Below are 17,168 nucleotides of genomic sequence, written 5' to 3'. Positions count from 1 at the left end.
CCTTTCCTCTACTTTCCTTCTCATTTTAAAATAGAATAAGCTGATTCTCCTTTTATGTAACAACTAGGAATTGTGTGACTAATATTGGCACATAGAGAATACTGTCTGCCATGCAGATAAAGATATGTGTGCTAGGTATCCCAGGAGAGCCCTCTTAACAATTAGCTGGTCTAATAAAGCAAATTTCTACAACTCATAAAAATACATCACCAATATTTTGATTGATAGCATGAACAGCTGGTCTGTTCTTGGAGTCTTTCCTATCCCCTTTCCCCGTATAAGTTGAAGACATTAAATTTTGAGGAATGCACTACTTGATTGAATGTTGCCATCTTTAAACGGACATGATTAAAAAAGAACTAAATAGAGTTTCATACACAAGAAAGCTGGGCTACTTTGGTTGTTGAAATAATAATGTACACTTCTCCCATGTATCTTTGGATTACAAGTCCTTTGAATTCTAATATTACACCTGCAATTGTCCATCATATGAAAACCTGGAAATATAGATTATTAAGATAACTGAGACTAATTTCAAGCTGGTATGAACAAGAATTTCATGGCAGAAAAGACCGTTCACATGCAAATCTATGACATTGTGAAAATGTTATAAGAATTCCCACAGAAGTCTCTGAAATGATTTATGATCAGCCAGTCAGATAGAAGCTGGAAACAAGAGAAAGTAGAATGCAAATGTTTTGAAAATTGCTATATTTAGCTTAATTTGGGGGGCTCTTGAAGGACAGAAGGAAGATAAGTGTACAGTAGAAATTGCAATATTACAAGAAAACAAGAATTCAGCACATACCTAAGACTGCAGACAGAAAAAGTGTGTGGGGGAGAATAAGAATGCATAGAAATAGCTATTAAACTACTTGTAGTATCCTGTGATTCCTTAACTTCTGCTCCTGCACTTCTAACTATTCAATCTCAGCAAGACACAATATCTAAAGATTTAAATCAATTTCAGATAGTAGTTTTTATCAACCAACAAATTAGAGACGCAACAGACATGATTCTAAGACTGAGCCACTGAATGGAAGGGAACTTATGCCCTGGAGCGGGAGTGGGCTGGTTTCAATTCAGTTTCAACATTATTTGTAGCATGATTTGTCTGCATGTAGATGTGGCATATATGATCACGAACCTTCATAGGAGGGTTCCTCATGAGGTAAATGTAGCCTCTTTACTCACAGCTTTGTTGTTTTATAAGCCATTTTTCATATCTTTAAATGGATACATGGAGACTAGAAAGGACAGCAATATTGGCTAATTTTTACCCATTACCTCCAATTAATAAATATTTTTAAAGCATTTTTAGAAAATTATCCTGTTATGCCTAACCATTTGTCAATGACAGAAATCCATCAATGTTTTATTAGAAAAACTATTCATTTGGAATCTATGGTGTGTCTCCTTTTCTTTTAAGTTACAGTTAATTGAATATTCTATGACAATATACAGCAAGGAATCACAGATAATATTTTATCATAAGTAGCAACTCTTCAAGGTATAAAACAAGTTAATGTTTAATCCCTGAGTCAGCCTTTCAGCAATATTTCTTCAATTTCTTCAATCTTTTTCTTCTTCATGGTTTATAGTGCAGCTCTAGATAACCTTAAATACAGTTGTGTAAAGTATGCAATCTTAAAATAATTTCAGTCACACTTTCTTAGATTTTTTTCCAGTTCATAAATGTTTATATAGATATATGCTTTGCTAGGAGACTTATAACCTAATGTGCATATATACACACACATATAATCTTGAACCAATGTATAATAATTAAAGGTGCAATTATAGGAATATCTTCTTAGAATAAGTCCTATTGATTCAATTCAACTAAATAAATGTGTAAAGAATTGCAGCTTATTAAGATAGTTATTGTTGACCATGTAGGTATATTGTTTCATTGATTAATTTGAGGTCAGATTTTACTTCCTGGATAAGTGAAATTTTTCATTTGTAGAATCATTTTTTCCCCAAAAAATCAAAATATGCTGATTAAGGTGAATTACCCATTTTTAATTTGCTTTTGCAAAGCGATGCTTTAAGACTTCCTTTTTTACACAGTCTAAAGTATTGTCATTTACAAAACGAAGATTGGAAATTAGGTTGCTTGCATTTTGAAGTAGTTTTTTTTTTTTTTAGCAAGCTAAGAAATAAATGACTTCCCACAATATTGTTAAATTGCTTTCAGACAAATTCCTTTTTTTCCACCTCTGTTTGAAAAGCTGTGCCTTTTTTTCTTTTTTTAGTGTATCTTTATGTTTAACTCAGGGCAATAATTTTGTAGAATATTATTCATACATTTAAGAACACAAGAATAAAAACTGATATAAAGCCGAAGCTTGTTAAAAAAATGGGATCGTGTGTCCTGCCCCCTGTCTTATTAAGGAAAATAAAGAGCCAATTGAGAATATGATATAAATAGAACATCAGTTGTTTCATCTCAGATACATTTCCATTTTGTTAAGAAATACAGCAGTTTTTTTAAATCATTTTGATATGGAAATAGAGTGGATTTTCTGTATTTATCTGTGTGTGAGAGAGGGAGACACTACACAGCATACTGTGAAAAGATTCTGTTTTTATCACCATCACTTTGTTACATCACAGACTGTTCTAGCCTTGTTGCCATGGTGATCATGATTTCATCAGATTCTCTCAAATGTTTGTATAGCCTTATACAGTATATTGCACTTATGGCACTTGTATAGTACTTTGTCTGTATACTGTATGCCCATAATTATGTATATCTATTCACCCATGTATGTATGTATAGTTTGTTTATATATCTGTATATGTACATGTGTCTCTTCATAGTCTATCATTGAAATGTTTGAATTCTTCATATACATTATATGTAGTATGCAAGTTATAATCAAGTATGGATGCCAGCACTCACTTTTGATAATTTATAATCTTCATTTTGTCTTGTTGAACAATGAAAATAAAACTTTGTGTATTTTAAATGAGAATTTTAAAATATGATTACTTTTCTATTTTTTTTAAACCTCTACAATAACCCTTTAAATCCAAGTGGGGTTCAGACCATATCAATTAAGCTCCCTGCAGAATGGTGTTTCACATATATTCTCAGATGACCTGAAGAAAAAACCTACATGCATATAAAACAAATATTAAGACCAGCAAGACCAAAGTAGTCCTGATGAGAATTTCAGATAAAGAAAGCATATATGTCACCAGGAGACAATCAGCACAGAAACAACAAACTAAGGATTTCACTTGGCACCTTCTTGAGAGAATGTATATATTCATTACTTTACATTATTTATATGATATCCCATTACTAAACGAGCGATAACAGAACAGAAAAATAACAAACCAATTCACACATTAATAAAAAATTTATAACTTGACACAGTGCATAATATGCCCTAATATGTATCATTTATTCTGCTATTATATAAATACCTGTGCCTGGACAAAGACTGGCTACTTATATTAATACTGCTTATAGCTTCCATGGGAGGCTTTGTTCTTAATCACTTTTAGCCATAGTCAGCCTTAGCCTTAGCCATAGTCAGAGTTATCACATAGAAAGACCTACTAATTTCTCCATACCTGGGTTTTAGTTGGTAGATTAAAAAGGAGAGGGAAATTGCTACCATGAGTTGGGATAATATGGGAAAATTCTTAGTAGATGCTATGTATTTGAGGCACTGATGAGCATTCCTGATCATGCTCACCTGCAATTGTCTTCTTCCAAGATCCTCAATCTATCCAACCAGCTGGAGCAGAATGGACATGCTGGAGATCCCACCAGCCAAAGAGCTGGCAAGTACTAGAAGACCGACTTTTTCCACAGTGGCACAGCTGCTAATGTACCACCTTCAAGTTCTTTAAAATATAAGTAAATATTCAGAGATGTATCTGCCTTGAAAATAGCCTGATTTGAACTGTATGGCAGAGTGAAACATCAGGAGCTAACCACAGAAAAAGTTTGGTGACGTTGTGTGTCAAAATATGATAAAACATTTTATGACATTTGTATTATGTGATAAAATGTTTTATGATAATTTTTATGCCATAAATTATTTTCCAAATTTTATAGGAATCATGAATTTTGGATGCATTCTATAAATAAGCCCCTCTGAGGTATCTTGGTTCAAAAATAATTGCCCTATGGTGCACTGTTTTGCTTGGTTAAAGGTTACACACAAACAGGACAGTTTTAGTAGCATATAATTTATTGAATTATTTGCTGTATCATTTAAAAGACAGAAACATTATTCGATCAATTCTGCATATTGTTATAGCTAAGCATTTTTATATTTTAAATAAAAACAAAAAATGTCTGGCCTGATCATTGATTAACTTGAAGCTAGTTTCAGCTTCATTGGGCTAACACTTCATTACATATTTCTACCTGTAGTTGACTAACCGATTGCATGCTGTTACTTTTCCTAAGAACTAAGTAAAGTGAAGAATGTCTTAACATGAAACTAAGTAAAATACCAAGGAACCATAATCTCAGGAATATCACTGATATCCTCAACAGATAGCCATTGTAATTCCTCTTTCTTCTCTGACAGTTCAGTCTGAAAAAAGAAAAAGAAACGTAGTTGTATAGACATCCCAAAAAACTCAGAAATTGTTAGGCAAGTTAAAAAACAAATCCAAATGAAAACAATAATAAAACAAATATAATTACCAAGCTAATTTTGAATTTTGGACCATTTCTCACTGTTTAGCACTTTGGGTAGACTGTTCTGGCCCCCCTCCATCTGGTAATGAATGTCGACACAGGCTTAGCTGTTTGCCACTCTTTATTTACAGTAATTATAATCCTGTTGGCTGAAAGCCCAAACACGACTCACAGGCAAGACGTTGGCATCAACCCAGACTCCAACAGATACAGACAAGAGCTTCTCCAGATTGTCACGAATGGTTGTGTCCTACAAACAGACTCCTCCCAAAGTCTCTTCTTATATACTCTCTTAGGAGGGGCCAAGCCACAACCACCTGGGCTTGATTATCTCTTAGGAGCTTGTCTCTGGAGCAGCTGTTGCCTTCGTTTCTCCGCCCTCTCTGCCGGGCATCAGGCACAAACTCCCTTTGATCTTCCCTACTGCTCCATGCCTCAGGTGCCTCCTGGTGGCCAACCAGCTTCTCGGGTACCTGCTCTGAGTCTGAACCCTGCCCAGGGTCCTCCATCTCTTCCATAGCCGACTCATAGGGTTCATTGCTATCTGAGTCCCTCAGCAGCTCCAACAGATCCTGCTGGGCCACAACAGTAGACTATATCAAAATTGAGCAAAAATGTAACTAAATGTGATGGAATTTGTCAAAGTTCCCAGCATATCTCTTTTCACAGTAACTCACTAAGTAAATATTATTTGGAAAAGTAGCTGTTGCCCTGCTTATATGTTTCCATAGTGATATACAGTATATTTTGTCCTGAGCATTTTCTGTAATTTTATTTCAACACCTCATTCCTCCAAAGGGACACCAAAAGGCTCTAATAAAAGCTTGGCCAGCCAGTGTCCATGTTCTACTTATTAGACTTCCAGATAATCAGTAACATCACACTTCATAGTGGGCATATTAGTGCTCTGAAGCCTCCCAGTCTTTATTAGGAACCATCAGTACTAATATAAAGCAGACTTACTTTTTAAGGATAATAATTTCCATTCAGTGAATGTTAATTATATGATTTATCCTTCAGGATTTTTTACAGGTAGACTGATGGATTTACAGAACTGTGCAATAAATTATTGCAATCTCGTGTATTTTATTGCTGGAAGGAGGCCAAACCTTCACAAAAAGGGGTAGTGAGATAGGTGGTGTGAGAGAAAAGGAGTATCCATCCCTCCATCCATCCCTCTCTCCCTCCTTCCCTCCCTCCATCTATCCATCCATCTACTCATCCATCCATCTATCTATCCAAAGCCACACACACACAATATAACAACACAGATGCACATACATACAATATAACAAGATCAAATATGGATCGGTCACTGGGACTAGGGATTTACTCTTCCAAGCTTTCAGACTCTTGCTGGAGCCCATGGAAGCTTGGAAGACTACATCTCTGGTCCCAGCGACTGACCCAGATTTGATCTTGCATCATTATCCTGAGACAAATATATTTGCCTTTATTCAAAATATAACAACAGCACAAGATCTTCCATCTCTGGGTTAATCCTGTTGATGACTTGCTTCAGAAAATTAGACCTAGTCTGTAGATTATTGAATTCTTTAATTTTTAGAATAGCATAGAGGAATGTATTTGGGAAACCAAGAACAATACAAATTGTGAAAAAATATTCTACTAAACCTATTGTGGAATTCAAATGTGGGAAACATAACCAACTGATAGTCCCTATCAGTTGAATGAGATTCATTCCAGGGATTAATGAACAATTTGAAAATTCTTGAATGCTGAAGTAGTCATTATGATACAAAATTCTACATTGGAAAGTGCTTGAACATCATTCTAAAACTGAAAATATTTTTCAGGAAGTTTGGAAATGAAATGTATAAAATCAGTGTATATTGTATACACAGTATATTATAAACTGAATCTCTATGGAGATTCCCCATCATCCAGGACATGATTGTCCCAAATATGCTTTCTCCAAAAGGCAATTGGACTTTTTTTCCTTTGAAAACATTTCACCAGTCATTCAAGAAGCTGCTTCAGTTCTAGGCAGTATTATTCTGTGAATTCATGATGCATTAGACAGCAGCATTCATGACAAACCATAATGATGTCAATCATCCACTTATGCATCATGGTCTTATAGTACAAATAAGAACAGTATATAAGTCACAATATTTGTGTGATGATATCATGACAATTAGGTCATCATCCCCACCCCATCTGCAAATGTCTACAACTTTAATAACTTAGAAAATAAATTTTCTTTTTGTTAAAAAGTGTGCCCCAAATTACTTAAGCAAACACCTTGCTTTTAAGATGACAAAAATGATTTGAAAATCTTGTCTGGTAAACTCCGTTTTATTCCCTTCATTTCAATCTTTTTTAAAAAATTCAAAACAGAAACACAATAAATTGTTAACAATTCACATTAGAAACATTAACAAACAGCAAAATTCCAAAGCGAGATTGAAATCCATAATAATTAAACAGAATATGTTAAAAAAAACTATGATACCAAAGGATATCAAAATTAATGTTATATGCATATCTCTGATGAGCATCCACAGCCTTGTCCAAACTATTTTTTATTATCCTAAAGGGGTGGATAATATATTGTCCAACGATTCCATGTACTGTCTTCATTTCAATAACAGAAGAAAACTTAACAAACAAGCAAACATATAAAGACTATTACAAGTGAGAAGGCTTTCTTTCGAATGGTTGATGAGCCATGGTTATTCAGATAAGCAAGTCATTTCAGATACAAATTCTTCTATTGTACAGTTGTCAATAGAGCTAAAAAGAATATTTGACAATATTAAGCTTTGCTTCAGAATCAAATTAATTTATATCTTTACCTCCTTATAACACAATAATTTTAAGATATTGGAAAAACACAATGTTCAAATGAAGTGTTATTCTTGATTCATCTTCAGTAATTTGAGGATTTATTAATTTCTTTTTAATACAAACACAATGGTATCTAATGTCTGAAATATTAACTTTTATTGAATAAACTATAATCGAATATCTATTTAGATTTTTAATATTAAAACTGTTTCCCATTTTTGTACACATTCCTTATTCCATTTAGTCTTTAAACTTTCAATTGCAAATTGATTTATTGATAACAGGTGTTTATAAAAATGATTTTTGGTACTGAGGGTCTAATAGGATTTAATTATTGCTTCTTATAATGCAAGTGTCTCTATCCTGAATTAATATAAAAGGACTAATATTGTAATCAACTAATTAGCATTTTTTCTCCAAAATATATTTCAGAGAAATGCTCTTGTGCGCTACTTTTAACTGCATGAGAATGTTGCCAGCACTTATGCATGTCTCCAGTTCTCATGCAATTATCAATAGTATAAACCCAATGTGCAACATTAACTGCTATGAGGAAATGCAAAGGAACTCTCCTCCCTCTCTTTCTCTATCTCTATCTCAACTCTATTATATCTCTCTGTTGCTATATCTATCAATCTATCTATCTATCTATCTATCTATCTATCTATCTATCTATCTATCATCTATCTATCTATCTATCTATCTATCTATCTATCTATCTATCTATCTATCTATCTAAGCAATGGGTGGAAACTAATCAAGGAGAGAAGCAACTTAGAACTGAGGAGAAATTTCCTGACAGTTAGAACAATTAATCAGTGGAACAGCTTGCCTCCAGAAGTTGTGAATGGCTCAACACTGGAAGTCTTTAAGAAGATGTTGTATAGCCATTTGTCTGAAACGGTATAGGCTTTCCTGCCTAAGCAGGGGGTTGGACTAGAAGACCTCCAAGGTCCCTTCTAACTCTGCTATTGTATTGTATTGTATACTGTAAGTATTGGCTAGGACCTAAACATCTTCTTTTCAACAAATGATTGGCAAATGTTATCAAGAGTTCATGGAGCCAAGTCCCACAGGAAAATAAGATAACTAGCTAGTGGTTAATTGTAATTATTCATACTCTATTTCCATCATTTCTGACTCAAGGTCATGCTTGGGACATAATGCAGGGATGTGCACCACTAAATTTAAAAAAAATATTCTGGGCACATTCTTATGGTTTGAAGTCAGAGAAAGCATTTAATTTATTTATTTAATGGGCTTCTATGTTACTCTAGTTGGCATCAACTCTAAGCAAAGAAGTACACTTTACTGTAAATTGCCCAGATTTTTGCAACTCAAATATGGTTGCTGCACTAAACTCCACATTTTCTCTGAATTGGTGTTTGTTTATTTACTTCGTACAATCCAGAAATGTTTCCATATTTTTGTGTTATGTTTGCATATTTATCTACAACTACTGATGGGTAATTGTTTTATGAAATATTTTCAATGAATTTACTGCTGAAGACAACAAAGAAGAATCATACCTTGAAATTCAGACAGTATGAAGTAATGTTTCATTGAAATGAACTAGCAATAAAAGCATAATTCTGGACATAAAATTAAATCAGCTAATCACTAAACCTGATTGATTAATTATACATTAAAAGATTGAAATTACATGTTAAGGTATGGCTGTCTACATGCATTTGCAGCATTAATGTGGACAATACTTATAAGTAGATAGGACTTCACTATAAGCAAAGAAATATTTTGTGCTAATACTTAATTTCTTGTTTGAATTATGGTGTCTGAAATTTAAAAAATTGGTTAGGTTGTTCCTTTACTTTGAGAACTCAAGCAAGAATCATCGGAAGCCAGAGATTTCTGAGTCAGGAGACTCAGAAATGTTTTGCTCATAACAGGAAAACAATTGGGAAATCGAGGAATCAACACTGGGAACAAAGTTCCAGCAAATTAGCTTTAACATTATTGTGTAATTGTCCTTTTGTGATATAGACTTTTTGCAGAACAAAACCTTGGTAAAATATCATGACTAATGTGGTGAAGATGAAGATATGGTTGGGAGAGAAAAGAAAGAGAGTAAAATCTTAAGAATCCTAAAAGAAATCCCAGTCAGTATGGAGTTCAGATTACAAACATTTATACCCCAATACAGGAAAAACAGTAAAATAAATATATATTAAACTGAGAACTTTCATTGCAGCACATGCACTGTAGGTAAGTCCTACCTTACTAGTTTTTCCCCAGAGTAAAAAGCAATAGTTTATATATAGCATTAATTTGGGAGGGGGGTGTTTAATACATTTTCATTCTGAAGATTCTATGTGCTTATTTTTGAAAAACAAATAATTCTTATTGTTAGTTGCATACATACTGACTAACTGGACCACTTAAGCCAATGAACACAACATATGATAATTTATACTGCAGCTGGGCACTGTTTGAAGGAAAGTTTTGGTAATTCTCCATTAAATAGATTTGATACCTGAAATGTGCAGATAAGTTGCTTGGTTGTACAAATATCAACAATTAATCTGACATAACTGGCAAATGAATTAGATAGCTGTGCTACTAGGAGCAAACACTGAATTCTGTTTTTTTTATAAATACATCATATTCTATCTATGGCAGATATTTTGCCCAACCTCATTTAGAACATATTATGGTTTAGCAACAGGTATTTTCTTTCCAGTGCAAGATTTTTCAAACAGGTATTCTCTCTCCTTTAGTCTTATTTATTTTAGTTCAGATTTTGTTTATAATGAATTATGTATGTATGTATGTATGTATGTATGTATGTATGTATGTATGCATGCATGCATGCATGCATGCATGCATGCATATAAAATCATTTGTCTGAAACATAACCATTTGTTTGAAATGGTATAAGGTTTCCTGCCTAAGCAGGGGGATGGACTAGAACAGTGATGGCGAACCTATGGCACGCATGCCACAGGTGGCACGCGGAGCCATTTGTCAAGGCATGCGAGGCGCTGCCTTGTCAGCTGGCCAGCACGCATGCATGCGCTGGCCAGCTGATTTCACCCTTTTTTAAAGCCATTTTTCGCCCTCCCAAGGCTCTAGAGGCTTTATAGGAGCCTGGGGAGGGCAAAAACAGCCTCCCCTGCCCCCCCGGGCACCCTCCGGAGGCATCAGGGAAGCCTCCAGGCAGTCCCTGAAGCCTTCGGAGCGCTCAAAATGATCCTCTGAGAAAACCGGAAGTGACTTCAGACGAACCAGCCAATCCCCAAGCCAGGGTTTCCCCGCTCTCAGCCAGGTCGCGTCTTGGCCAATCAGACGCGACCTGGCTGTTGCTAGTGCAGATGCCGGCTGTCAGAGGAAACTCCCTGACGTCATCTGCCCGGACACAACAAGTAGAGTAGAGTGGAGTGGAGTGGAGTGGAGTGGAGGGGAATGGAAGCCTCCAGACATTTCCTGAAGCCTTTGGAGTGCTCAAAACCATCCTCCGAGAAACCGAAGGCTTCTCGGAGCACTCAAAACGACCCTCCGAGCAAACCGGAAGTGACTTCCGGTTTGCTCGGAGGGTCATTTTGAGCACTCCAAAGGCTTTAGGGACCATCCGGAGGTTTCCCTGAAGCCTTCGGAACGCTTAAAACAACCCTCCGAGCAAACTGGAAGTCACTTCCGGTTTGCTCGGAGGGTCGTTTTGAGTGCTCCGAGAAGCCTTCGGTTTCTCGGAGGATGGTTTTGAGCACTCCAAAGGCTTCAGGAAATGTCTGGAGGCTTCCATTCCCCTCCACTCCACTCCACTCCACTCCACTCTACTCTACTTGTTGTGTCCGGGCAGATGACGTCAGGGAGTTTCCTCTGACAGCCGGCATCTGCACTAGCAACAGCCAGGTCGCGTCTGATTGGCCAAGACGCGACCTGGCTGAGAGCGGGGAAACCCTGGCTTGGGGATTGGCTGGTTCGTCTGACAGCTTCGTATAAATAGCTGTCAGACGAACCCTGCTTTGATTCTCTCCTGTATTTGACTGTGAACTGCTCTGTTAATAAAAGTTGGTTGAATTCTCCTCACGACTCGGCTCGCCTTTCGTTCGCATCTAACACTGGCGACGAAGGTGGGATTCAGCCGCTAACCCACCGAAAGCCACCGAGCGTGTCTTCTTGTCACCATCGCACCGGCGACCTGTTTTCCTGGCCGGCTTATCCGTTCCTGAGGAGATCATGTCGGCAATGCCAACTTTTGTGCCTTTTGGCTGCGACAGCGAGACGTGGGAAGCGTTCATGGAGCGCTTCGAGTGTTACCTCATAGCCAACGGTCGTCGCGACGTTCCAGACGATGAGAAGTGCAGTTTCTTCTTGAGCTGTTGCGGCACTCCAATGTTTAGTGCCGCTCGCTCAATAGCCGCCCCACAGCCCGTTCATTCTCTGGACTGGGCGACACTAACCGAACGCCTGCAGCGCCACTACGCCCCCACTCCATCCTGGGTGGCGAGGCACTACGCTTTCCGGCGCTGCGTACAGAAGCCGGAGGAGTCGGTGAGCCAATTCCTCCAGTCGCTTCGCACCGCGGCGATGAGGTGCGAGTTTGCCGACCTCGATCGCAACCTGACGGAACAGTTCGTCAGCGGCGTAAAAGACCTGCGCCTTCGCCGGCGGCTCTTGTCACAGGCGGACATCACGCTGACTGGGGCCATCGAGCAAGCAAGGGCGGCTGAACTCTCCGACGAGTCAATGGCGGAGATGTTCAATCTGCCGCCCCCGCCAGGCCGCACTTGCTTGGTGGACGAACTAGTTCCCTTGCCAAGCGACTATCCGGAGGAGGGAGCGGTGGCGCGCATTGGCCAGTCCGCCAGAAGACGCGCTCCTCAGCGAGCCCGGGAAGCTGTGCCCGCTTGCCTTGGCTGTGGAGGCAACCACGACCGCTCGGGTTGCCCCTTTAAAAACGCAGTTTGCCGCCGCTGCCTGAAGAAGGGACATTTGGCTCAGGTCTGCCGAGCGCAGTTCCCCTTGCCACAGCGAGCAGAGGACGTCCCGACCACAGCCGCCGTTAAACAGCGACCTGGAGGCCGTGCTGGACGACAGCAGCAGCAGCAGCAGCAGCAGCAGCCTTCGCGCGGAGGCTGCTACGCCGTGGACGCAGACTTGCACGCCAACCCCGCAGAGTTGGCCTTCCACACGGGTGCAGGTGCGGAGCGCATCAAGGCGTCGCTCCTCATAGAGGGCTCCCCCTGCACCATGGAGGTGGACTCGGGGTCGTCCCGATCCCTTTTGTCGTGGACAGAGTTCTCCCGCCTCTGTCCAGGCGTCTCAAAGACCCAACTGGCCCCTCCAGACGCAACCCTACGGGACTACCAGGGGACTCTAATTCCTACCCTGGGTTGTCACCTGGTGCGGGTGGAATACGGGGACTATTCGGGATGCCTTCCTCTACTAGTAGTAGAAAAGCCTTTGCCGGCCCTTCTGGGCCTTGACTGGTTCCCGGCACTTGGCCTATCAGTGCACGGGATTAGACAAGTAGTGGCCACGCCTCCCGACGTGGCCGACGTCCTTGCCAGATTTTCTGATGTGTTTGATGGGCAGCTGGGGGCGTATAAGGGCACGCCCATCTCCTTGAACCTAGACCCCCAGGTTGCCCCCATTAGGCTGAAGGCCCGTAGGGTGCCTTTCGCTTTAAGGGCAAAGGTTGATGCGGAGCTTGACAAGCTCGTCGCGCAGGGAGTCTTGGAGCCGGTGGATTACTCCAAGTGGGAGACCCCTTTGGTCATCCCAGTTAAGGCGGATGGGTCCATTCGCCTCTGCGCCGACTTCAAATCCACCATCAACCTTGCCCTCCAAGCGAACCCCTATCCAGTTCCGGTAGTGCAGCACTTGCTCCACTCTTTGGGGCAGGGCTGCATCTTTGCGAAGCTGGATATGGCGCAGGCCTACCAGCAGCTCCCGGTGGATGACGAGGCGGCGGCTGCGCAGACCATCGTCACCCACCGTGGAGCTTTCCGTTGCCGCCGTTTGCAATTCGGCGTTTCCGTAGCCCCGGGGATCTTCCAGAGCCTCATGGAGCGGCTGCTCCATGGGCTCCCAGGCGTGGTTCCGTATTTCGATGACGTCCTGATCGCCGCTAGCAGCCGATCGGGCCTCATCGAAGTACTGGTGAAGGTCCTCGAGCGTTTCAGGGGCTCGGGTTTAAAATTAAAGCGCAGCAAATGCTCATTTGCTGTGCCTCGGGTTGATTTCCTGGGATTCACAATTGACGCCCAAGGGATTCACCCCACCCCTTCAAAAGTAGCAGCCATTAGGAACGCCCCCACGCCTGCCTCCAAGACGGAGCTGCAGGCGTTCCTTGGCTTGCTCAACTTCTACGCGCCTTTTCTGCCGCATAAGGCGTCACTAGCCGAGCCGCTGCATCGGTTGCTCGACCGATCGGCCGCCTGGCGCTGGGGCAGCCGCGAAGCGCATGCGTTCGCGGCTGTCAAAGACTTGCTGACGTCAGAGGCAGTCCTCGTTCAGTATTCGGACAAGCTGCCTTTGACTCTTGCTTGTGACGCCTCCCCCGTGGGTTTGGGGGCGGTCCTGAGCCATGTGCTGCCCAATGGCTCGGAGGCCCCCATAGCCTTTTATTCCTGGACACTGACTTCTGCGGAACGCAATTACAGCCAGATCGACAAGGAGGCTCTGGCTGCAGTGTCAGGGATTAAAAGGTTCCACGACTACCTCTATGGTCGGCACTTTACTTTGTTCACCGACCATAAGCCACTCCTTGGGCTTTTGGCAGGTAACAAGCCGACCCCTCCCATCCTGTCACCACGCATGACCAGGTGGACAGAGTTCCTGGCTGCTTACAGCTATACTCTGCTCTACCGCCCGGGCAAGCATTTAGGGCACGCTGATGCCCTCAGCCGCTGCCCCTTGCCCGTTGCTGACCCCCCGACAGTGCCTTGCCTGTCGGTCTTGGCCATAGCAGATTTGGCTCTGCCGCTCTCTTCCGGAGAGGTGGCCTCAAAGTCTAGGGCTGACCCTGATCTCTCCCAGGTCATCCTTTGGGTCCAAAGGGGCTGGCCTGAGGGTCAGGTGCCAGAGCACCTGCGTCCCTTCAGGGCCAGGCAGTTGGAGCTGTCACTTCACAGTGGGTGCCTCCTGTGGGGTGACAGGGTGGTCATTCCACCCAGCCTGCGCCATCAGGTGCTATCTCGCCTTCATGAGGGCCACCCGGGCATAGTGCGCATGAAATGCCTGGCGCGCAGCTATGTCTGGTGGCCTCGCATTGATGACGAGATAGCCGCCTGGGTGGCCGGCTGCTCCCCCTGCCAACATTCCCGACCGGCGCCACCGGCTGCCTGTCCTAGGGAATGGGAAGTGCCTCGTGGACCTTGGTCCCGTCTCCACGTGGATTTCGCGGGCCCCTTCAGAGGCCAGGTCTTCATGGTAGTGGTGGATGCATATTCGCGCTGGGTGGAGCTCATCCTCATGAGGTCCACCACAGCCGAGGCCACGATCAGAGAACTGACTAGGCTTTTCACCACCCATGGCGTGCCGGACGTCATTGTCTCTGATAACGGGCCTCAATTTGCTTCCACCGCGTTCCAGCTGTTCCTGGCTTCTCAGGGTATCCGCCATGCCCCAGTCGCCCCATACCATCCGGCTAGCAATGGCCGGGCGGAAAGGGCGGTCCGCTCGGCCAAGGAGGCGTTGGGCAGGATGGATGGGGCTGACTGGCCTTCAAGGGTGGCTGCTTACCTCTTGGTACAGCATGCCACTCCTTGCCCCCTGACCGGGAAGTCTCCGGCTGAGCTGCTGATGGGCCGGCGCCTGCGGACCACCTTGGATAGGTTGCACCCACTCTATTCAAGTGAACAGCCTGGCAACCTGGGGCCCCCTTCCCGCGTGTTTGTCCTGGGCGATACTGTTTGGGCTCAGGCGTTCTCAGGGGCGGTTAGGTGGGTGCCTGCCACCATCACCGCCATAACCGGCCCCTGTTCTTACAGGGTCCAGCTACATGATGGGACCGAATGGCGGCGGCACCTGGATCAACTGAGGCGCCGCCTGCCCAACACCAGCGACAACACCCCTGCAAGGTCGACCATCAACGTCGCTGCGCCTGAGCCCTCCAACGTTCTGTTCCCTGGTGCCCTTCCACCAGAAAACGTCCGCCCGATCCAGCTGCCCAGAGTTTTTCCGTCCTCGGACGCCGCCTGCCGGCCGTCCATTGTTGAGGGGGTGTCGCCCGTTTGGCGTCCCCCTCCGGGGTTCCAAATGGCCTTCCCCGAGTCAGGCCAGGCCTACCAACAAGTGCCCAGCTCAAGCCCGCCTTCGGCCGCACCCCCTCGGCCCTGCCTACCTGGTCCTGGGGTTTCTCCGTCTGGGGCGGGCCTCCAAGATGGCGACCGGAGCTCCACTCCCTTGCGGGAGGAGCTTCAACGGACACCACCTTCCTCTCCGACGCCTCCAGTCGCACTGAGGCGTTCTGGGCGGGTCCGGCGCCGCCCAGACTATTTACGTGACTACGTTTGTGCGTCTCATGCACATGCGCAGTCACTGGGGGGGAAGGAGTGTTGTGTCCGGGCAGATGACGTCAGGGAGTTTCCTCTGACAGCCGGCATCTGCACTAGCAACAGCCAGGTCACGTCTGATTGGCCAAGACGCGACCTGGCTGAGAGCGGGGAAACCCTGGCTTGGGGATTGGCTGGTTCGTCTGACAGCTTCGTATAAATAGCTGTCAGACGAACCCTGCTTTGATTCTCTCCTGTATTTGACTGTGAACTGCTCTGTTAATAAAAGTTGGTTGAATTCTCCTCACGACTCGGCTCGCCTTTCGTTCGCATCTAACACTACTCTACTCTATTAAATTCTTGGTCTACACTACACTACAACCTAGATTCAATTTTAACCATACCTCCCATTATTGCAATCAATAAATTCATGAGACTTGAAATCAGAAGGATTCAGTTTGGGGAAGGCTAATCTAGAATAATATTGACATGAAGACTGGAAAATTACAGCTACCCATTTATACATCTGAAACCAATTTTCTATATGTTGTCCTTCACTTTATCTTATTTCACTGTTTTAAATATTTTGTTCCCTCAAGTAACTGTTTCCTGATTTTACTCAAGAGGCCAGTACCATTCATCAACCATGTTTAAATCTTGTGCCTTTTTTAAATAGGTGACATGCATGCAGTGGTTACATGGAGACCATACGATGCTGGAAATGATTGAGAGAAAACGTTGTCTGTGCAAAGAAATCAAGGCACGACAGAAATCAGAGAAAGGACTTTGCAAACAAGACAGCATGCCTATCTTGCCAAGTTGGAAAAAAAGCACAGGAACCAAGAAATACAGCCCTCCTCCATATTCCAAGCAACAAACTGTTTTCTGGGATACTGCAATATAATATGCCCATGGGGATTATCTTCCATACATTCCTGAAGACTGCACTGTCGGACTACCTTTCCAGAAAGGTAGTTGCTAGAATCTAAATTCTGGTGAAGAACTACCTAGGGAGAAAGCTTACTTAAATAGTACCCTCCATCAGAGCCCAGTCTATGTCTCCCACAGAAATGAAGGCATGCACCTTTTCTGAGGATTCTTTTGGACCGAGAAAAAGAGTAAGATGTAAATATTTTCCATATCTCTTTAAAAGAAAACCCAAGTTAATACACTTTTTTCAAATATAATGCAAATATGTATGAAATGTTTTAACTGTGTACTCTTTTAAC

At 42.7% G+C, this 17,168-nt stretch overlaps 1 protein-coding gene across 1 annotated transcript in view; it reads left to right on the top strand.

Moving 5' to 3' along the window:
* NYAP2 (neuronal tyrosine-phosphorylated phosphoinositide-3-kinase adaptor 2) overlaps positions 1 to 16,843 on the top strand; it is a gene marked incomplete at its 3' end in the record, with an annotated part of 158,684 nt that extends 141,841 nt beyond the window's left edge. The window contains exon 6 of the mRNA XM_081956377.1: positions 16,616 to 16,843. Within this exon, the coding sequence (XP_081812503.1) occupies positions 16,616 to 16,843 (228 nt within the window). The remainder of the gene's footprint in view (positions 1 to 16,615) is intronic.
* Positions 16,844 to 17,168: the final 325 nt, after the last annotated feature.

The sequence above is a fragment of the Natrix helvetica genome, assembly GCF_964273705.1.
Source record: "Natrix helvetica genome assembly, chromosome: 5".
NCBI classification, from domain to species: domain Eukaryota; kingdom Metazoa; phylum Chordata; class Lepidosauria; order Squamata; family Natricidae; genus Natrix; species Natrix helvetica.
Note: the sequence above shows the minus strand (reverse complement) of the source record. Positions and strands in the feature narration are given on the sequence as shown.